Source organism: Aspergillus pseudonomiae, assembly GCF_009193645.1.
Source record: "Aspergillus pseudonomiae strain CBS 119388 unplaced genomic scaffold BDV37scaffold_17, whole genome shotgun sequence".
In the NCBI taxonomy this organism is placed as follows: domain Eukaryota; kingdom Fungi; phylum Ascomycota; class Eurotiomycetes; order Eurotiales; family Aspergillaceae; genus Aspergillus; species Aspergillus pseudonomiae.
The window spans coordinates 182,235-203,323 of record NW_022476009.1 but is presented as its reverse complement, the minus strand read 5'-3'; the positions used below and the strand labels follow the sequence as shown (position 1 = coordinate 203,323).

At 49.2% G+C, this 21,089-nt stretch overlaps 7 protein-coding genes across 7 annotated transcripts; 2 read left to right on the top strand and 5 right to left on the bottom strand.

Moving 5' to 3' along the window:
- Positions 1 to 18: 18 nt before the first annotated feature.
- Positions 19 to 1,435, bottom strand: BDV37DRAFT_243007 (Gfo/Idh/MocA family protein). Its single transcript, XM_032081382.1, has 5 exons — positions 1,300 to 1,435; positions 1,217 to 1,242; positions 973 to 1,151; positions 619 to 902; positions 19 to 562 (listed from the first exon to the last, which is right to left on the bottom strand). Exons 1-5 carry the CDS (start codon positions 1,328 to 1,330, stop codon positions 57 to 59), a joined length of 1,026 nt encoding a protein of 341 aa, XP_031943671.1. The 5' UTR covers positions 1,331 to 1,435; the 3' UTR covers positions 19 to 56.
- A 501-nt stretch (positions 1,436 to 1,936) lies between these two features.
- Positions 1,937 to 3,435, bottom strand: BDV37DRAFT_62849 (uncharacterized protein). Its single transcript, XM_032090974.1, has 2 exons — positions 2,685 to 3,435; positions 1,937 to 2,602 (listed from the first exon to the last, which is right to left on the bottom strand). The coding sequence occupies exons 1-2, from the start codon at positions 2,893 to 2,895 to the stop codon at positions 2,064 to 2,066; spliced, it is 750 nt and encodes a 249-aa protein (XP_031943670.1). The 5' UTR covers positions 2,896 to 3,435; the 3' UTR covers positions 1,937 to 2,063.
- A 541-nt stretch (positions 3,436 to 3,976) lies between these two features.
- Positions 3,977 to 5,836, bottom strand: BDV37DRAFT_280945 (MFS transporter; the record flags this gene model as incomplete). Its single annotated transcript, XM_032086711.1, has 8 exons — positions 3,977 to 4,422; positions 4,477 to 4,579; positions 4,635 to 5,019; positions 5,070 to 5,355; positions 5,414 to 5,473; positions 5,544 to 5,601; positions 5,665 to 5,685; positions 5,741 to 5,836. 8 exons carry the CDS (start codon positions 5,834 to 5,836, stop codon positions 3,977 to 3,979), a joined length of 1,455 nt encoding a protein of 484 aa, XP_031943669.1.
- A 462-nt stretch (positions 5,837 to 6,298) lies between these two features.
- On the bottom strand, positions 6,299 to 7,008 carry BDV37DRAFT_62806 (uncharacterized protein). Its single transcript, XM_032090973.1, has one exon. It carries the CDS (start codon positions 6,803 to 6,805, stop codon positions 6,380 to 6,382), a length of 426 nt encoding a protein of 141 aa, XP_031943668.1. The 5' UTR covers positions 6,806 to 7,008; the 3' UTR covers positions 6,299 to 6,379.
- BDV37DRAFT_62805 (translation initiation factor 4B) lies at positions 7,009 to 9,277 on the bottom strand. Its single transcript, XM_032090972.1, has 6 exons — positions 9,092 to 9,277; positions 8,940 to 8,993; positions 8,845 to 8,889; positions 8,627 to 8,704; positions 8,281 to 8,571; positions 7,009 to 8,230 (listed from the first exon to the last, which is right to left on the bottom strand). The coding sequence occupies exons 1-6, from the start codon at positions 9,093 to 9,095 to the stop codon at positions 7,212 to 7,214; spliced, it is 1,491 nt and encodes a 496-aa protein (XP_031943667.1). The 5' UTR covers positions 9,096 to 9,277; the 3' UTR covers positions 7,009 to 7,211.
- Positions 9,278 to 10,120: 843 nt separating this feature from the next.
- BDV37DRAFT_242988 (uncharacterized protein) lies at positions 10,121 to 11,353 on the top strand. The gene is made up of 4 exons (XM_032081381.1): positions 10,121 to 10,265; positions 10,366 to 10,482; positions 10,546 to 10,662; positions 10,746 to 11,353. The coding sequence occupies exons 1-4, from the start codon at positions 10,187 to 10,189 to the stop codon at positions 11,054 to 11,056; spliced, it is 624 nt and encodes a 207-aa protein (XP_031943666.1). The 5' UTR covers positions 10,121 to 10,186; the 3' UTR covers positions 11,057 to 11,353.
- Positions 11,354 to 12,390: 1,037 nt separating this feature from the next.
- Positions 12,391 to 21,080, top strand: BDV37DRAFT_269972 (FMP27 family protein; the record flags this gene model as incomplete). Its single annotated transcript, XM_032084468.1, has 2 exons — positions 12,391 to 20,925; positions 20,979 to 21,080. 2 exons carry the CDS (start codon positions 12,391 to 12,393, stop codon positions 21,078 to 21,080), a joined length of 8,637 nt encoding a protein of 2,878 aa, XP_031943665.1.
- Positions 21,081 to 21,089: the final 9 nt, after the last annotated feature.

Below are 21,089 nucleotides of genomic sequence, written 5' to 3'. Positions count from 1 at the left end.
ACTGTACATACATTTTATCATCTTCTATTGCATCTGGTCTATCATTCCTACTCCTCTCAGATCTGCAGGTGCAGATGCCGGTTTTCCCCTGACTTCGCGCTACTAGTGAAGATGCCTTCCATCACCTCCAAATCCGCCAATGCTTCCTCCGGTCGCAAGCGGGTCGCAATCCCGGCTCCAGTGGTAATAGACTCCGCGAACTCAACAAGCTCCTTATTGACGCCGCGACCTTCAAACGGCACATCATAACCTTCGCCATTCACCGTCAACCGATCAAAATCCAACGTCACGACACCGTCCGCGCACGTAAACTCGAAAACGGAATCATTGATCTCCGAACCATAAGAGACAGACAGCACACCCGTAGCGCCCGATCGGGTCTTAACCAACGCATCAACAGTATCAACAGGGGCAAGATGCTCCTGCCGCAGCGACGAATGCGCAGCCACCATAGCCAGACCATCACTCTGTCCCAGAATCAAGCGCAGCGCAGCAACAACATGAACACCGCCGTCCAGAACAAACCCACCCTGGTACTCGGGTTTCCGACGCCATTCCGTTTCTACTCGCACGCATTAGCCCTTCCCCATCGATATCCAGTAGAAGGAGTACACATACTATGATACTTCGACCCAGGCTTAATCATACTCCTCATGACGACCCGGAAATTCTTAACACCGCCAAGTCTCCGCACCTCCTGCGCAGCCCGCACAAACTTGCTCATGTACCGCCAATTCTCGGCCACAGCCCAAACGGTCTTGCTGCTGACGATGCGGGAATTGTGGAGGTTAATCAGGTCCTGCGCCGCAGATAGGTCCTTCGCGATTGGCTTCTCGGACAGAACATGTTTCCCCGCTATCAGGGCCTTGCGGATGAACTCTGGCTGTACTAGGATGGGGATACTAGATCGTGGAGTACCGTATTAGCCCCGTCCCTGTCAACTTGCGTAGCATACTGTAGAACCAAACGCACGCTATAATAACGGCCGTGATATCCGACCGACTAAGCAGATCATCGTAACTTTTCCCCGACCCTGCGTCCTCCGAGTACAGGTCGACTCCGGAGACTCCGGTCGCGAGGGTTTGCGCTGAAGTGAGAGACCGCGAATAGATGGCTTTTAAGTCGAATGCGTCCGAAGCTTGCACGCCGGGCTAGTCATATTGTCCCATGGTTAAAAACGAGCTATGTTGGTTTTGTTCGGTATGAGAGAACCTACCAGGTGTTCTTCGCGGGCGAAGTTGCCTGTTTTCTCCGTTAGGGTTTTGTTTTATACAAATCTTGCATTGTGGTTAAACGTACCACTTCCTATGATGGCTACGCCGATAGGCATGGTGGGGGGAGTTCAATTAGTGTTTTCTTTTTAGTCGTGATGCTTTGTATATCCGGATCTGTATATAAAGGTTTTTTTTTTCCCAGAAAGATATGTGTGTTTCGGGACAATTGTCAATCGATAGTTCGAGAGTCCAGGAGTATGAATAGAAGGTCGAACCCTTAGATTTACATTTCTCATTGATATTCACCGGGTTGGGTGGGTCTCAGAAATTAGTTCCAGATTTGGCGGGGTTCACAAAAACGTGCGGATTTGAGAAAGGATATTTTTTTTTTCTTTCTATTTTATTTTTGTTATTTATTGAGGGAAGACTTGCCTAGATTGGTGTTCTCGGGTGGTCTGGACATATGTGCAAATGTTATATACGTGACTAGTACGGAGTAGAGACATTCTGATCGTTTGTATATCGACACAGAAACACGAATATATAACGTCGTCATGTACATCGATATACGGAGTGGACAATATGGACCTAGACATTAATAACGCCCCGCGACTGCCCAACAAAAAAGCCCAAAATTAGATAAGGTGCCTAACGCCGTAGATGCTGATCATAACCTTCATGGGCAATGAACCCGAAAAGCATCGAGTCATGTCTCATGTCAAATTCCAAACCACGAGAGGCAGTCGCTGTAAACACCAGGGTATAAAGATAACCAAACCAAGCACAAGAAGAGTAAAAGAAAAAGAAAAGAACAGAAAACGAGTATGGTAGATTTCTGTCCGGCGCAGATCACTGACCAACGAGTGCCCGGATGCGCTCGACCCTTTCCATCGCCTTCTCCAGGCGCTCAAGACGGGTCCTCTTCTCGACGTCCCGACGTTCTAACACCGCCACTCGCTCCTCGAGCCGCGCGCGGGCCTTGCGCTCTTGAGCCACCATCTCGTTGGCCTGGCTAAATAATTGCGCGGTTAGCTCCTCAAGCTCCGAACTGGCCTGCGACAATTGTGACTCCGCTGCTCGTCGCAGGCTCTGTTCGCGATCTAGCGCATTCTGCAGCTCAGCTGTGTGGTCTGGGCTGGGTTGCCGCGACGGGGGTTGGGAGACGGGTTGCGCGGGGGTTTGGGTCGGAGATGTGTTGCTGGGTCCGCGGGAATGGAGAAAGGATGTGAGAGTCGATAGACGTCCCTGCGAATTAGAGGGAGGTGATAGGGGCCGGTTCATTTCATTGGAGGAGGTAGATGATACGGAGGAGCCATTTCGCGAGGTATATGTGGAGGCTTGGGTCCGGAGACGACGAACTTCGTGCTCGTACTCGGCGAGTTTCTCGGCTGTCAAGGGAGATCACAGTCAGTATAGAACATCTCGCGGTTGCAAGTGACAGTTGAGACATGTCACGGTGCGGTCCCTTACCTGTTTGTGCAGCCTGGACACTCAGGAAGGTGATCTGTCCCTCCAATTCCTTGATCCTCTTCTGGTCAGCGGCGTGCTCGTGTACTAGACTCGTCTCCTGGCCACAGGTTGGACAGTTCTTCCCGGGAATTAGACCCATCGCGTTTATTGTGGGAAGCATGCCGACCAGCGTGGTCGATGTGAGAGCGGCAGTGGTCGTTGTGGTCGACATCCTGGTCTTTCATGAATTGCTGACGGGCTTGAGGATGAGCGCAAGTCGAGCAGGAAATTAGGTTAGGGAAATGAGAAGGATCCCCGGTCAGAACCGTGTCGCAGAAATTGAAGTACGAGTTTCAGAGATGGGGGCGATCCAGTTAAATAGAAACAGAAGGCTAGTGTTGTTAGTGACACACACGCATCGCTACCAAACAGGGAAGAAGAAAAGGAAGAGTGCCAGCCGTTAGAAAGGCTTCTGTCGACAGACAGATGGAATAAATGCAATGATGGCGGGTAAGCAGTGGAGTTACCCGACGTTAGGCGTCGATGTCTGGTGTATTGCGAATGTATTGTTTACTTGTATTCTAATCTATTCTTAGTATTTGGGGGTGGATTTATTGGATTGGGAGGGAAAATCCAACCACCGTCATATCGTACATGGGGCCCGGTTTCCTAGTTGAGGTTCTCAAAATCCAGGTCAATAATATCGGTATTTAGGATGATCGTCTCTCGGGCAATCAGACCATCTCATCTTCTCCCCCGGATTTCCATCATGGGTTGTTGCTGAGCAGACACACGTGTGTGGATCCTTTTAGTCCCCGCATGTTTGTGACGGATCATGTTCATACATCTAACGACTTCACTTCTTTCACTGCCTCCAGGGGATTAGAAGAGCTGACTTACAATTTGATTGTTCCAAGGGAACATGCCTCTCTGGTCTTTGTCTTCAAAGGAGGGAACTGCCTTGAAGCAATTCCTACTTACAAGGGGACTTTCTAATGTCCAGCCTTGCGGCCCTTTCCCCCTTGCAACCGTTATTCCCGCTATCTCTCTAACAACCCTCGCTATCTCCTAGGAAACACATACCAGCCATTAGTTCCAGTCATCTATATATCCACTTGCCCCTTACATGAAGATCTGGCATTCTTCATGTCCTGTGGTGAACTTTATTTCCTGCTTTATCGGCTGATGATATCATGCAAACGCATATACTTTCGTGCCGCCCGCCACCACGATCTGCAATGGTTGTAACCCGTTACAGCCTCAGACACAGAGTGACCAAAATACAGACTATCCAAAAAGTAGCCAGCACAAGGCTATGTCCGTTGCCCGAAACACCTCAGAACCTTCTTATCTGAGAAGCCAATAACCACCGCAGTAACGCCACTCATCGTGCCAAAGACGCTCACCATCGTCACCCATCCACCCCGATCACTGAGGAGCCCCGCGATCAATGGCCCCAATACCTGGCCACCCGACCAGGCGACATTGAACAGTCCATACGCTTGCCCCATGCCTCCTTGATTCCCAAAGATTCCCGGCGATTCCTTCTCCTGTCGCTCAACGACAAGACTGACTTCGGTCATGAGGGACACCATCTGAAGGGTCGATGCAATACCTGCGATGAATAGGAAAATATAAAGGAGGATTTGATCCTGTGTCGTATCATGTGTGATGAGCCGAAGGAGGAAAAACGTAGGGAAGTCCAGCAGGAATCCAAGGAACGCGATTGTTCGGGATCCGTAGCGGTCAACGGCATCGCCTGTTGAGATCGGTTAATGCAATCGACACTCAGTTTGCTGGTCACCAAACATACCCACTAGAGGAGAAAAGAAAGACGGTGCAAACAATGGCAGGAAACAGACCCCGACCCAAAAGGGACTCCAGTTGAATGTCTCCATCACATGCAGCGGAAGCACCTATAGCCACTGGTTAACAAAGCATTCTAGATGGTGCGACTAGGGCTCCGCATACGGTGTCGAAAGAAGACCACAGAATGGCATCGACTATGGTCGCTCCAAAGAAGAGCAACACGCTGCTAGAACACATTAAGCGCACGATAGGTGGTAGAGTGGATGTCCTTCCACTTGAAATTGGCTCGCCGCTGACCTCAGGCCAGCAAACAGAATGACAGGGATTAGCTGATATTTGGTCAGAACGATCCTGTCTGGTGGCTTGGTACACGCCATTGCCAGTTTCATCCGCACTACTCAACAAACTCTCTGTTTCGTTAGCGATCTGTGGCTGAGTCCATTTCAATGCGGTTTTCTGCTCAATCATAAAAAGCCGAAGGAGGATATCCAGAACAACTAGTCCGACGGCAATCGTAAATACGGCATCGTAACTTATCCGCGATAGTCTATACGGGTCAGCGAGGTAAGGGCATCTTTATGCAATAAAATGACTTACACGACCCCTCCGATAAAAGGACCAAAAACGGTTCCCACCGTCATAGCCATAGAGACATAACCCATCGCCGCTCCAACTTGGTCCTTTCCCACTGTATCCACAACAAGAGCCATGCCGACTGTCCAGACGACAGCGGCAGACAAGCCCTGCAGGACTCGCGCGATGACCAACGAAGAGAGTGACCGGGCAACCCAGAACATGATAGTCGAACCGCCCAACGCGAGTAGACCGAAGATGAACGGTACCTGGCGGGAGGTACCCTTGTCGGCGAAGTAGCCGAATATAGCTATATCCATGTGGTCAATCAGGTTCGCTGATGACTATAACGAGTACAAGGAACTTACGGGATCCAACAAAGATAGCACCCCCAAACGCGGCAAGCATGATTGCCATCCATTGCTGCACTGTATGATTTTGTCAACGACTCGACAACTTCTCTCAACCACAAAAGGGAAGATAGAAAAAACCACATACGTTGATCATCAGGCACAACCACCCGTGTTTTTAAAACCACCGGCAGGATGGGAACAATCTAACAAGCCCATATCCATGAGCACCTGCAAGTAATACGCAATGGGGCTACAAGTTCACACACCATGCCATAAATAAAAACATCCTATCATCACCGTCAGTACACATTGCACAGCGAACCAGTGTATATGACTCCAAACCGTAAAAACAGCCATCGCAACTACCGAGATCACAAATCTCCTCGAGGATCGGAACTCCAGCTTCCACGGCGGGGAAGCCCTCGATGCATAATTCATTTGGAGATCATTTTGGTGCATAATTTTGTTCAGCTGAGCTGCGGGGGATCAAGAACACAGATAGACAAAAAAAAAAAAAAAAAGAAAAGAGTATAGAGAAGTAGAAGAAGAAAGACAGTGTCCCCACGTCAAGGACAGATCTATAGATCTTTAATACGGCAGGTTATTCCTGCCGAACAGAATAGTATGATCGTGGAGGGTGACTTGGCCAAAGTATATTTTTGTGCTTATCTTTCCAAATCTGGCTCGGTCGACAGCAGGGTGGGATGATAAAAATCCCCAGCCTCCCCCAGGTCCGCATTTTGTGTGGATCGGATTACTTATTCGGGGTATCAGAGGGAGAAGCCTATATATCCGTAGACTACTCATTGGGTGGGCCATGACCACCACCGCATCTCGCTCCGTCCAGTGCTACAGGGATTACAGCGCTAGGGCTATGGATGCGGCAATATGAACAAAAGAAAAACTGTACTGCTCATTCTATCACCCCAGTTTAACCGAAAGAAAGAGCTAATCAAGACACGACGAAAATACAATGAAATCTCAGCGGGATCCCCTGCGTAAGTACCATACATGACTACCAGTGTCACGGATTGGAAGAGGGAGAGGGAGCAAACGGGAAGGATAGTCGTTTTTTTTTTGTTTCTCTTTTATAAGCCTGGCTGGTAAGATAGACAGACTACCGTTCTTGGGCTCCGGAAAGCACCTCTGCAGGTCGCTGAGTCGTAATCTTATTCGCATGGCTGTCTCGTCAACTAGGCAGGGACATGGCTCCGTTAGAAGAACAAGAAGAACAGGACTCCGCACGCCATCCCCCGATCCCGAACAAGACAACGAAAGGGGGGAATCACTGGACACAACAAAGCCGAGAAACGCGGAAGAAAAAGAAACCATCGTTAAGAATAACATAGCATCTTTCCATCCAGATCGGCCGTAAAGGTCACGAGTGTATACTAAGTCCATCCACATACATGAGAATCACTAGCTCGGAAGGAAACTAAGGGCAACTAGTAAGAGGGGGTAAAAAGAAACGTAGAAAACTTTTCGACATGCCGGACAACGGTAGCAAAAACTAGACGTGAATCGGGGATCTTGACTGACGGAAAAAGTCGTGAATCAATCAGAGAGAAATGGAGAGTAGAGAGAAGCGGGACGATTGGTATTGAAAACAAACAGTCATCAACATAGCCAAAAAATTCATCATTTGAAAGGAACGTTGTTCGCAGAGCAACCTCGAAAACGCGCTACTCGGAGATAGCCGTACGCGACAGTAAAAAACAAGGTACCGTACGAAGAGCCTCGTGAACAGGATTTCGCTCTGGAAGGAATGCGAAGTTTCGGTCGAGCAATGACTGCATTCGGGGTATCGTTAGATCTATGCGAACGTACGGCCGGCTCCACGGCGGTTGTTACGTTGCCTCGAGCTCACGGTGCTCCAGCCCTCCTCGTCAGCAGCATCAGCTGGCTGAGCAGGAGCCCGCCTCCAGCTACCGTTTTCCTTGCTAGGGGCGGCATCATTTGAGGCTTCGGCCTTCGCAGCAGGCTTGGCCTCCTCTGATTGATCTTGATCAGCGGCCATGCCACTCTCGTCCTCGCCGGCCCGCCGGAGGATCTCAAAGTTCTTCGCACCCTGAGGGGTATCGGCAGTATCTCTGCCGGTAGCATCGGCAGATGGGCCAGTCTTATCGCCCTTAGCCTGATCTTTGGCAGGTCGCTGCTTGTCGCCCTTCTCAGCCTTGGCCTTCTCATCGGCTTCCTTCTTTTGCCTCAATGCCAGTTGGCGCCGTTCCTCAACCTCCTTCTCTCTCGCAGCAGTATCAATCGGGCGGGCACCACCGAATGGGCTGGCCCCAGTTCCAGTTCCCGCAGCCGGGCTAGACACAGCATCGGTCACAGTTCGTTTTTGAAGGTTCAGTCTTGGCCTCGTAGGGGCAGCAGGGGATGCAGGAGCGGCAGCGGGGGAAGGAGGGTTGCTAGACTCCTTAGGTTGATCAGGACGCATCTTTGATCTCCAGGCGTTGTCCATTTCAGCTGCAGTAGGTGCCCGTTCTTGGAATTCACGTCGTGGAGGCCTTGAGCCATCCTGGGAACGTCCCTCACCCCAGGCAGGCGAGCTCTTTCTGAAACTGGATCCCTCGTTGGTGCGAGGACGGCCACCTTCTCTCACAGGGCCGGTCGGAGAGAGAGGACCCTTTCGCTCCCAGTTGCCGAAATCGCGGAACTTGCCGTCGGATTCGAAGTTGCGACGTCCACCAGTACGTTCGCTACCAGCATCGGAGAAGTTGTCCATGTTACGTCCGAAGGAGGAGCGGTCAGGCACACGGCGCGGAGCCTCGGGGGCAGGAAGAGGGCCCTTGCGAGTCCAGTCGAATTCCTTGACATCACGTTCCTTAGCTGTAGCACTGTCAGTGAGTGTATAATGAACCAAATATCGAAGCACTTACGAGGCTCTGCGATGCTGACCCGGATGGCCCTTCCCTGAAGGGTGGCGCCGGAGAGGTCGAGAGCCTTCTTCAAGCCGTCTACTGTCTCGAATTCGACGTATCCGAAGCCCTTAGGGGCTTTCGTTAACTTATCCTCCACGATACGAACGTTCGTCACAGCGCAGTCGACAAAGAGGTCAGAGATATCAGCCGAAGTCGCATCAAAGGACAAGTTTCCGACGTGGGCAGTATACGGGGGCTGAGTGGGGAGGGGCAGGGGCTCCCTAACGGCGTAACCGCCGCGTTCACGGTCTTGTTTCTCATTGTCAGATGAAGTAAAATACCATAAAGGGGGAGGGGAGTGTACCACCGAAGCCACTGCCGAATCCAGCAGACGAGAGGCCACCAGCACGGCGATCGCTGTCGAACCTGGGCTGAGGAGGGGCTATATTGTATTAGATTTGTCTATCCAGGTGGGTAGCAAACATTGTGAGCAAGCAGTGTCAATAACGTACCGGCTAGTAGACATTTGTATCAGTACGAGGTCATCCAGCCCTGATCATTGGAATAGCATCCATCACTTACCAGGCAAAGGCATGTCATCCATCTCGTCGGCCCAAGAGCCAAAGTCTAATGGGTTAGCACTGATCGCCCCGCGGAGATTCACGGGGTTAACTTACTCTCATCAGCTAAGAAGGTGCTGATGGACATCTTCTGGGCTTTCTGTTTAGGCGCTGCAGAAATGATCATTAGTATCCATTGTCGATTAAAGAAAGGACAGTGCTGTCACAAAGCGAGAGAGTAATTATGCCTGAGAGGGGTAGAAACATACCCATGATTGCGGTTGTTGGAAATCCAGAAACGCGCCAAGGGAAGCACTTGTGCGCGTCTCACACGGGAGAGTTGAGAAATAGATAAAAATGACTTCCGATAAGGAAGACTGTAGGAATGCGAAAGGTGGCGTCTAGTTTTGAACAAGACGATGTAAAATGGGGGGGTTTGCAGGAGAGCTCCGCAGTGAAGAACAGAGGGGAAAGTGAGTTAATCCGCGAGGATAATTTTTAGTGATGACGCTAGAAAAGTCAGCCTCTAAAAGTGTTGGTGCGGCTTTTCGGTTTGCGCCTCGACCCAAACCCGCGAAGAGGGCTTTTTCTTGCAACCTCGCTTTGCGGAGAAGTGGTCAAACTACTAGACCTCCCCACCTTTTTTTTTTTTTTTTTTTTTTTTTTCGTGTCTTTTCTTTAATTTTTTTTTTAGTATTCAGACGGACGAAGGAGGATTTACGTTTTGACAATTTGAAGAGGATTCATAGACTGAAATAGTAAAAACTAGAAATTCAGTTTGAAATTCAGCGGTTGATCTGCTCTTTCCTTGCAGGTGAACGCAAATGGCATTGTTCTAGAATTGTACTTCACCATTTCTGCCCTGCAGGATGCGTTCCATGATCCTTATTATACAAACGGAAGCATTTTGTTGGCTTGATGCAATTCGGTAAACACCTGAGGAACAATTAACCTAATATCGAACTGCATAGCAACCGCTGGGGCCCTAGGAATTTTGACTCGGGTAGTCAGGAACCCTAGGTGAATGTGGATTCTATTGTTCCCCAAGGACACCTTCATCAATTTTATATATACTACCCGTCGAGGTGCTACATAACCAGACCAAGCTCTCGTTGCTAATTACTATAATGTGTTTAACCAAGGGATTGAAACCTACTCCACATGAAAAAAGTAACTACCTGGAGAACAAAATAGTAGCAAAAAGAGAATAGGTAACATGTCCATACATCGCCTTACATAAGCTCATGTATCACGTGCACTTCCGCCCTTCGCTCATCCAGACAATAAAAGATGCCAATGGCAGCAGTAGTGATATATCTGGGTTTGATTCTGGCTTTTGGTTTGCGATCTGGACGGTTCGCAAGATGAGCGGCCAAAATAGTCAAAATCCGAGTTTAGAATCTAACTCTCTTTTCTCTTCCCTGAAGGTGGGAGCTCTAAGCGGTTAGTGTTGGCTTCGCTGATAAAACCTCTCTCTTGAAATATGCACTTTTTGGTACAACATGTACTGTGCTTTCCGGTTACTTACGGGTTTACCATGCAGGCTCTGCAGGCCTTGTCTATGGAGGGATTTCAGGCGTCGTTCGATCTTCTCGCCACCCGGTGATACATTCTATATCGTGTGGTATCCATTGGTTCGCCTGTGGAACCTCTTTTTGGTGTAAGCTACTTACCCTCCTGCTTTCCAGGTGCTAGGAAATTTCTTGTTGAACTTTCTTTGCAGGGCTGAGGAGCAATATCTTGAAACTCCACTATGAAGATAATGCCTCCCCGAAACAACGCGCTTATGTCAGCGCCTTGTCAGGAGGAATTGCTGGCGGAGCCGTGACAAGATTAATGGGTATTTACTATTTAGCCCTCTGAAGCTTTACTGCCAAGCGCTGGTAATTGGATGTCGATGACTGACGTGTTGACAACGATCAGGAGGCCGGCTCATTCCAGGGGTTGTCGTTTTTTCACTACTAGGCTATCTCGGGCAAGGCTCATATAATGCGATCGACAAATGGCAAATAGAACAGGCTAATACTCCATCTAAGCCAATCATTCAGCGGATCGCCGACTCGAAATGGATACCTCTCAAGTCTCTTTCGGATGATGACTATAGAGGGCTTCTAAGCGAAAAATTGCTGAGCATTGAGGCTGAGATGGCACTCCTTGATGAAAAGATCGAAGAACTTGAAAAGTCCAAATCCCGTGGATCAGATGCAGGACAACCGAAAACTGAATCGAAGTAATGCAGAGCATCGATCAGTATTCTTTTTCCTCCAAAAGATGGTCCCTCCTCCCGGAATGGCTTCGACTGCTGTTGGGATCGTATTGACTGAAGCCAGATGAATATCGGTGACTTTTATTGCTTGAAAGGATTCTGCCGCTGGAATTTCGACTATGTTATGAATTATCCATGGCGTAAATAAGTGATCTCCTGTTCTGTGGAGGAGTCGAAACTCGCTCAGTTTTACTTGCAGCAGGGGTTTGAGGGGACAACCTAGTTGAAATTACAGTATGCCCCCATGGACATGCATACATCGTCTTGTATATTAGTTTACGGGAAATGAATGGTTTGTACGATAAACTGTATAATATTAAGATTTATTTAGAAATCTGATAGGCCCGATCTTCATAGACGAGTCAAGATATAGGGAGGTGCACCCATGAACTGTATCTATTCTGTACTTGTGGGATTGGACACGTCGTTATGACCATTACGCGGGTGGAGGTTCTTGATTGGTGTAAGTAATCTTCCTGGAGAATGCTTTGTTCCGATGAAACTTCTAACATGATGGAGAGAATCGTGACGAAATGCAAGGTACTGGTAGACAAGTCAGTCACGAACGAGCTACTAATTACCCAGAATGTAAATCGTGAAGCAAAAAATCCCCACCAGAGTACCGAGAAATAGGGGCTACGTATGTACGTACTTTACAGAACATCACAGCTCACGTATATGACACGCACAGTCAAAAAGGGTAAAATGCAGCGTGGAACCCGTACCCATTTCGTTCGTAGCAAGGAATGAGCCGAGACAGCCGACCGTCCAGAACGGAAGCCTACCAGAAGACTCCCCGTTTTGGGTCCAAGTGGGCGGCTTTCCGCTTCCAGTTCTGCCCGCGACCAGCTCGACGACTAGTGGATTGACTGGCTCGACTTGTCTTTTTGCTTAAGGTTAGATAGATCTATGGTTCGTCGGATCCGAGTCACCCATCCTGTCCTATACTGCATTTCTCTTTTTGCCTTCCAACTTTCCCCCTCAGTTCAGAAGCATGAGTGACTCGCAGTTCTTACGTACCTCCTGCGTCGCTTCTCCGGCTGGTGTACAGTTCCGGTCTTAACGGAGACCTGGCCCTCGCCGGCTTCAAGCCCTTGGAAGATTGAATGCTTCGGAGGTGCTCCCCACCGTGAAAAAAAATACTAAAAAATTAAAAGCCTTGAATGACCATCGAGACTGCCAGCCTTCTTGATCGTATCGCACGTATCTACTAACGGCCTCCCAGTCTTGTCTCTCGATGGTTCAATTGTTGTGCTGGACTTGTCCTATTCAACGGATCAGCCCTCCTGACCGCGAGCCACGATGACGCTCTTCAGCCCGACTACGGTCCTTGTCGGGTTCCTTCTCCTCTACCTCTCCTCGTTTCTTATCTTCGCCATCGTTCGGATCGCCACGGGAATTTCCATACAACGCATTGGCTACTTCTCTCTCCGCCGCATCGCATACGTCCCGAAGCAAGGGGTACAGATTGAACTTCGTGGCCTTGGGCTGTCTTTACACCCACCTTCGTTTGCCCAACCGACATGGCTTAGTCTTCGATTGACCGATTTGAAAGTGACCGTGGACCCCGCCGCTCTGGCCAAGAGCAAACGAAACAAAAACCACCCCGATGTATCGGAGCCTACCAGCCCAGGGGATTCTTCCCCGCCAGAGGATGACGATAACGCTTCCCCCCAAGGACGGAGCAAGACTTGGAGATCGTTAACCAAGCTAAAGGAGCAAGTGAAGCGGCTACATCGCAAAATACACTGGTTGAAATTGGTGGACGTCGTGGCAGTCAACACTACCGTCAATTTTCTCGAAGCTGGCCAGATTCAGGTGGGGAGTCTGTCATTGGCAGTGGACACTAGACGCAAGATGGTAGACAGAGGGAAACTATTTCGCCGCAAAAAGTATGAGTCTGGTGAACAACGCCCAGCTGAATGGATAATGACCGTGCAAAATGTCCTCCTTACGGTCGACGGCGGAGAACCAACAGAATTGCTAGACAACATCGGAGTCAATGTACATGGCATGCTATATAAAGACCTTGAAGGACTTAGGGATGCGTCAATTGCCCTAAAGATCGGAAGAATGCATATTCCTTACGACGATCTGATGACACTCACGCAAAGAATCAAGAAGTTTCGGAAATCCTTCTCGGAAGCCTCGAAGAGTGAAGCAGACGATGAAGTGTCGTTTGCAGACTTTGTGGAGGAATTGGACAAGCCTGGAAGCCAGGACGACGCCCTTGTCCAAACAGTTGCCGATTCAAAGGAGTTTGCGAGCTCTCTATTGCGGGGAATACATGAAATTCAGATAGCTTTGAGCTTTTTCAGATTATCGCGAGCTATACAGCCACCTTCGCCAAAGCAGAGTTCTGTCTATCTCAACATTATATCCCATGAGATAGGCATTGACCTGCATCGGATGGATCAGAATAGCCCCGCCCATCGGATGTATTTCCAACGGAACGACGTCGCGCATCAAGCGCTCCTTGCTGCCATCTCTCTTTCGGTCAGTCTAGACGACAGTTCCGGCGAGACGGATAATATCCTTTACATACCCATGGCCACTACAACCATAAAGACAACCCTACCATCAAAGACGATTAGCTCGTTCAGTGAATGCAACCCGGAAGAGCGAAATACTAATATCCTTTTCGCTAATCTTGTGGTAACATCTCCTTCCATCGATTTAGAACCAAGGCATGTTTCCCGGCTCCTGGGATTGGCTCAGGATAGAACATCCTCCCCTCGTGGGAAAAAGAGAAACAATCATCGACTGATATCCCGGTTGCTCCCTAAAGCGAGTATCAAGCTCTCGGTTCATGAGCCTGTACTTCGATTCGTTTTGCCCATCTCTGAAGCTTCCGATGTTTCTGCGGAAGACTACAACCTACTAATATGCTCTATATCTTCAATCTCACTCGACATAGAGTCCTCTCATTCATCGGAAGGCGGTGTTCACTATTCCCTATCGTCTATTTCCCGGGTGGCGTCCCACAAACTGTATTACCAAACGCCCTTGGGAGTCAAACATAATCTACTCACAACCGATAATATGGAACTGAAAGTCCTTCTTAGTTCATCCCCGGAGGTATGCGTGATGGCTTCTGGATCGTTAAATACATGTTCCGCCCACATGGTCAATGGGGAGGTCAATCGAGGTATTCAACAGGTGATTGAACAGTTCAGAGCCCAAATCAAGCCGAAGAGAAAGGTTGCAATGTCACTCGAAGAGCGTAAACCTAGTCTTCTAAGGCGCGTTCCCCCTTGGCTGCTCAGGTTCCAATTTGAAGCTACCAGCTTGAGTCTGGAAATTGCTGGTGTGGACGAAGCGGTCTCAGAACTTTCTCGTGGCGTTTCCCTCCAGATCCATTCGTGGACCGCAGATTATAGAGCACAAAAGACCGAACAACCTAATGTGAGTATCGTACGGCGACGGACTCCGAGTCATTCTACGATCGGCGACGAATCACCCTTCAGGTTTCCTCCGACATCACCCCCAAGGCAAACACAACGTGGTGCTGCGGATGGAAGACGACTTGCTCTTCATGTTCGTGGCTTTGAGGGATTTGTAATAGAATCTGAAGATTATCTGGAGGCGGACCCTTTCTTCTCGCTCCCTAGGTTCGAGGTGGCGTTAAGTACCTTGAGCGACCGTCTTGGGCCTATTTTCCACATCAATTCCGTGATAAAGGGTATTTACCTACAGTATTCCCTTTATCGTTATTACTGCGTAGGAGTTGCCGCATCTGTGATCCAGAGCGCTTTCTTGCAACGTTCGCCAACAGCAACACCTCAGACCCTTTCTCCTTGGAATTCGCCTCCTTCATCGCCTCGCCCATCCTCGCAAAGGAATGAGCTTATTACGGCCGATGTGAGAGTCACTGTGGTTCAGGTCAAAACTTTCCTTCCCGCAGACCCCCCCATGATGCTCCAAATTTATGGACTTGCAGCTGGTTCCCACCGACTCTCCGTTCCATTTGTTCGAGCTCACCTAGTTCGGCTCCACGCTGAGGCACCTAAGCTCAAGGGTGTCTGGGCACGAATTATCGGTATGACTAATGTCAGAGTCGATTTCCGCACTGCCAAACTAAAGCAGGGCGTCAATCTGACCGAAGAGAAGTCGATAGATGTGTGGGCAGATTTTATCCGCTTGGCTGTCCCGCACCACATGGTGATGCATCGCATTTTTGACAACGCGATTAACACAGCAAAGGCCCTCAAGCAACTTCACCATCGATTCAAAAACCATACGGCCGGTTTTGACTCGTCGAGAGACCCAGAGGAACCGAAAAAAGTACCAAGGATATCACTGCGCAGCAAAGCACTTTTATTCGAAATGGAGGATGATGCATTTGAATGGAAACTAGGGTGCATATATCGTGCAGGCCTTCTAGAGCAACGCCAGCGCCAGGCAAGAGAAGAGGCATACGAGTTGAAGGTCCAAAAAATCAAGGAATGTGATCAACGGCGCGCCTCATCAAGATTGCGTGCAAAGTCGAGCCACAGAACCCTTCGCAGTGAGAGGGTTAGTGGGGAGTCAAAGAGAAGCAAAAGTGCCGATGCGAAGCCACGCAATAGTGATTCAGATGACAATAAGCGTGGGCGGGGAAGAAAATTCCGCTATGACACTGAAGGTGCAGCATGTCTCTCGGGCGAATCAAAGGTATCAGCAGACGTGGCCTGGTATCGACTCCAGGAATACAATGCAAGAAGCTGGAAGAAGAAGATCGACGGTGCCTTGAAGTTCCAGGGTACTTCGATCAAGGAAGTACGAAATCTCTTCTGTGGAGCCGATGAGCCGCCTGAAGATGTGGAGGAGACGGAGACTGTGCTCTCTATCCCGAATAGACCTGCTCTTATGGCGGCTTTAATAAGCGATATCCATCTTGTCATAGACAAACCGTTTTTTCCTTTGGAAGATTACCCAACATTCCTCCATAGGATTGGAAAAGGTATTCCGATGTCTACGCAATATGCATTACTCATTCCAATGAGCTTTCAGTTGGACATGGGAGAGGCCCGCGTCAACTTAAGGGATTATCCCTTGGACTTGTTGCATATACCAGCTTTACGCCCTGGACAATCACCAAGGCTTCCAAGCTGGTCACTTCGAACCAACTTTGTCATTGCGGAAGAGTATCGTGACTATAAATCGTCCAGACAAGTTCAAGTAGAGCTTGTCCCTCCAACCGAACTTCCGGACGGCTCCAAAAGTCCTTCGTTCGAAATAAGCGTTTGGCGATCGGTAAGCCCTGTCAAGACGTATTCTGATCCGACAATCGAGATCAACACGAGTCTCCCAACGAGCATCTCTTGGGGTATGTCGTACCAGCCTGTCATCCAGGACATGATGAAAATTATAGAGGGTTTCACCAAAGCCGAAATTGATCCTTCTGACAGGGTTGGCTTCTGGGACAAGATTCGACTGAGCTTCCATTCCCGGCTTCGGATTCTCTGGAAAGAAGACGGAGATGTTCACTTGCGCTTGAAAGGCTCTCGTGATCCGTATGTCGTAACCGGCTTTGGAAGTGGATTCGTCATGTGTTGGCGCAAGGATGTCAAATGGGAAGTCCATACTAGTGATGATCCAAAGGAGTTCATGAGTGTTACTAGTGGGGAGTATGTGCTAGCTATTCCGGACTACAGTCACGAAGCCCGCTTCATGGCGGAGGCCACGGCTCAGGATCTGGAAACCACGTCGACATCAAGCGAGCTAAAAAATGCGGCCCACTTCAAGAAAGTTGTGATGAAATTGTCAGGCGAAGTGAAATGGGTTGTAGGCCTCGTTTTTGAACGTAATGTCGATGAAAACAGGCGGTCATTCGAATTCATGCCGCACTATGATGTTATTCTCCAGAATCCAAAATATGTCAGTCCATCCGAACGTGCGGTCTATGACGCTTATCGTGGGTTCCGGAGTAACCATATCCATCTATCAATCTCCGTGCTCGCCCCAGAGAGTAGGGATTGGTCTGTTGACAAAGTTGAATCATCTACTAGCTACAACACAGTCCATCTCACTCCACGGTTCTTCACTCATTTTTTCAATTGGTGGTCTCTTTTCTCTGGGGTAATGTCACTTCCTGTTCGGCAAGGTCCATTGTGGCCCGGCATTACCAAGACTAGCAAGAAGTTCAACCGCCATCTTGCTACTGTAAAGTATCAACTGCTCTTCGCTCCTTTGTTTGTAGCTCACATGTACAAGCATAAGGATCGTGAAGACTATGGCGAGGATGTTGTCACAGCGACAGGAATCAAGGTTCGCTTGGATAGTCTGAAGCTTGATGTACACCAAAGACGTGAACAGGTTAAGACACTGGCAAAGGGACGCCTCAAGCAGACGCAGGCGAGCGCCATGCGGATTAACCAAGCCGAGCTAGATTTGCAAGCTGCGGACTTCAGAGCTGTTTCGGCTTCCATTGAAGGGACAAACTTGGATGATATTGAGCAAAACAAGAATGATATTATCTCAACGTTCCAGCAACCTGTGCCCTCCGTCGATCTTTCCCGGTTTACCATCCCGGATCACAATCTTGATTGGGTCGATATGGATGATTTCGTGGAGCTGGATTGGATCCTTCCTCAAGAGTCGAACCCGCGAACGCAGATTTTGCCTTTAGCATTTACACCACGATTTACTTATTTCCGCCAGACAGATCATGGGGACATAGGTCCGGACGAGACAGGCTACAGTACTTTTGGCAACGAGCCTACTCATGCGTGTGTTATGTCCGAGAGTAATGAACCACGCAGAGTGCAAATGGCGTTGATCAGGGAGCGCCTTGCCCACGTTGAAACGCAGGTTCAGGACTGGGAGCGCACAATTGGAGAGCAGGAACTTCGCATGGCCAAGGATGTTGATCAGGACCCTTCATTACGGACAGAGCATGAGAATTACGTCAAGCAGGCGCAGTCTCTCGCTCGGCGACGGGCTTTCCTTGCTTCTGCACTTCAACGTCTCGAGCGGCAACTCGCTCGAGAAGAATTGTGCTCAACGAAAATAAGCCCCGAAACCGTCGCAGCTGATGTTACCAACCGAGTAGGGACGGATGCAGACTCGAGTAGCGATGGCAAGGATGCGGATATGGATGGGCTTTCTTCGTCACCTCACGATGAGTTTGCGACCAATTTCAACAATCGTTTCATAATACACAATACTCAGCTAAAATGGAACAACTCACTAAGGAACATCATATTGCGTTACAGTCACCAGGTGAGCCAAAGGCGTGGATTTGTGTATTACATGTCTCGAAGGGCAGTCAAATTTATCCTCGATATCGTCGACGAACAAAGCAAGAACCAGAGAAGGTATTCCAAGTTGTTCAAATGCGCATCAAGACGTCCCTCCGACATTCGTGGCCTTGTGGATAACGAAGAGGATGGAACCGTGGAAGATCGTATCGAGCAACTGCTGAATGACGCGAAACACTTCGTAAATGCAGACGAACACGAGGATCCTGACCACAAGAAACAAGACAGTTCAAAGTCTGATGATTCTAGTGAGAATATTTCACCGGAATTCACACCGCAAAATAGCTATCACTTGCGGCTTATCGCCCCTCAGATCCAGCTCCAAAGCGAGAAGAACCAAAAGTCGGTCGTATTGATTGCCGCAAAGGGCATGCAGCTGAAGGTCGTGTCAATCATGGACAAGGAACGTGTTTCTGACGATGTCAGCGGTCTGGTACAGCGCCGCTTCTCCCTCGAAATGGATGGTGCTCAATTCTTCGTTGCAACGCAGAAGAATTTGATGAAACATTTGCAGTTCTACGCAGGCAACAAGTACGGCAATTCTCCAGGCTCGGCATGGCCACCTTGGTTGACTATCGAAGCGATGTTTGATTTCGAGTTGAACCCATTCGGTTTCTCAAGAATTGTTCAGAAGACTTCTGCCAGCTTGAGATACGACAAGTATAACAATCTTCGTCTGAAGTATAACGAAGAAGTGGCAAAGGGACAACCTGACCAAGAGCGTGGCCTCGGCAGCGAGGAATCCAGAATTGATCAAATCAGCGTCGAGTTTCCTCACGTCCGCGCTATCTGCGATTCGGTTGAATACTACTCCATGTACATTATTGTGCTTGATTTGCTACTTTACAGCGAGCCTCTGGAGAAAGTCCGGGAAGAACGCCTGGAGAGGATCATGCTCAGTTCTGACTTCAGCGATCTTAGAGGCGCACCGGAGATGGTTTTTAAACTGCAGTCTCGGATTCGTCATCTGGAAGAGATCAAGGAGCATTTCCAAATCCATGCCAAATATCTCGACAAACAAGGCTGGGCAGATCGCATGGAGCTTGAAAAGGACCTTGCTCAATGCGAAGACGAGTTGTTCTTCTTGATGAAAGCAATAACAACTTCCCAGCGGAGAATTGATCCGACAATGTCTGGGGCCCATGGCCTCCTGCGTTGGAACATATCAGCCCATGAGGTTGTCTGGCACCTTATGAAGGACGAAACCGAACCATTGGTCGAGTTCCAGCTACGAAATGCCGAATTTGATCGTACTGACAACAGTGATGGGTCTAACCACAATCTCGTAGCAGTTGAACGACTGTATGGATTGAATCTTCTTCCGGACGCCATCTACCCTCAAATCATTGTGCCGTATCTCGATCAAGCTAAGCCTCTGGACTCACCAGATGATTACATGATTAAGGTCAAGTGGCACATGCTTGAAGCAGTTGCTGGTATCCCTGTTTTGGATAATTTTGAGGTGTCACTTTTCCCGCTCAAGATTCAACTGGAACATGAGCTTGGCCAAAAGGTGTTCGAGTACATATTCCCTAATGTCGGGGCGAATGCGTTTGAAAACGGGGGCTTTTCGCCCTTAATGGTCAAGGACATGAAACCACGGGAAGACTCCGACGAAGATGGAGAGGAGGCAGAAAGTCTGGTTCCGCCTCGAAGCGCCCATAGCAACACGGATGTCTCAACAGAAGACCTGCAGAAGGGGCCGGGCGCTATTGAACTGAGGCTACAACCGACGTTCACGTCATCTGATGATGCTAGACCCCGATCTGCACGCTCTAACCACCTGAAAGGCCTCGCCATGACGCCCCTTCATAAGGATAGCAACCGGCTTGGTCCCTCCGAACCTTCTCGTCAGACAGCGCGTCCGTCAACTAGTGGCGGTTTATCTACTAAGAGATCGGCCGACAGTTTACGGTTACTATCAAGACAAGGCACGGACAAAACCCTTGCAAATGGCTCGGGCGCCGGGGCCGGTGAAGATAAAGGGAAGAAATTCGGCTTAGCCAAACTACCTAATAGAAACAAGTCCAAAGCAGCCACCGACGATCTAACCCAGATGATTTCTCGCGCATCGAATTACATGACGCTAGCCCATGTCAAGGTGCGAGACGTTGTACTTTGCTTGAGCTACAAGGGCAAAGGAGATCATAACCTGGAGGACATTCACGACTTCGTCTTCCGTCTGCCAATTCTGGAGTATCGGAACAAAACATGGTCCAACTTGGACTTGGCTTTGCGACTGAAGAAAGACGTTATCAAGGCACTTATATCCCACGCACCTGCGATACTTGGGAATAAATTTTCACATCATCGCCCTACAAAACAACAGCAGAAGAAATATCGTGATATAGCGAACTCTGCCCAGCTGCTTCACAACACTGATAGTGCGGCAGTCACGATATCCGACAAAAGTCAGACGAGCCAGGACTCGAACAGCGAGTACTCAGAATCACAGTCGCAGAGGTCTGTTCATTCCGGAAGCTCTCGACGCCTTCGTTCGAATTCCTTAGGGTCCAGTATGCTCAGTATTGAGCAGAGTGGCCTAATGTCTGATGCTCGATCTACTAGTGAGGTCGACGTGGATGCTCGCTGGGAGGTTAGTGTTAAATGATTCTAATAATACTAAGAGTTTCGCTAACAACTGTGCAGCAATCTCGCAGGGTTGTGAATCCTCCATCCCGGCCCGTGACTTCAGGTACTGCAATAGCCCGTTCCGAAACTAAACGCTGGGACGGGGCAGATGAGAGGTGAGCTATATTC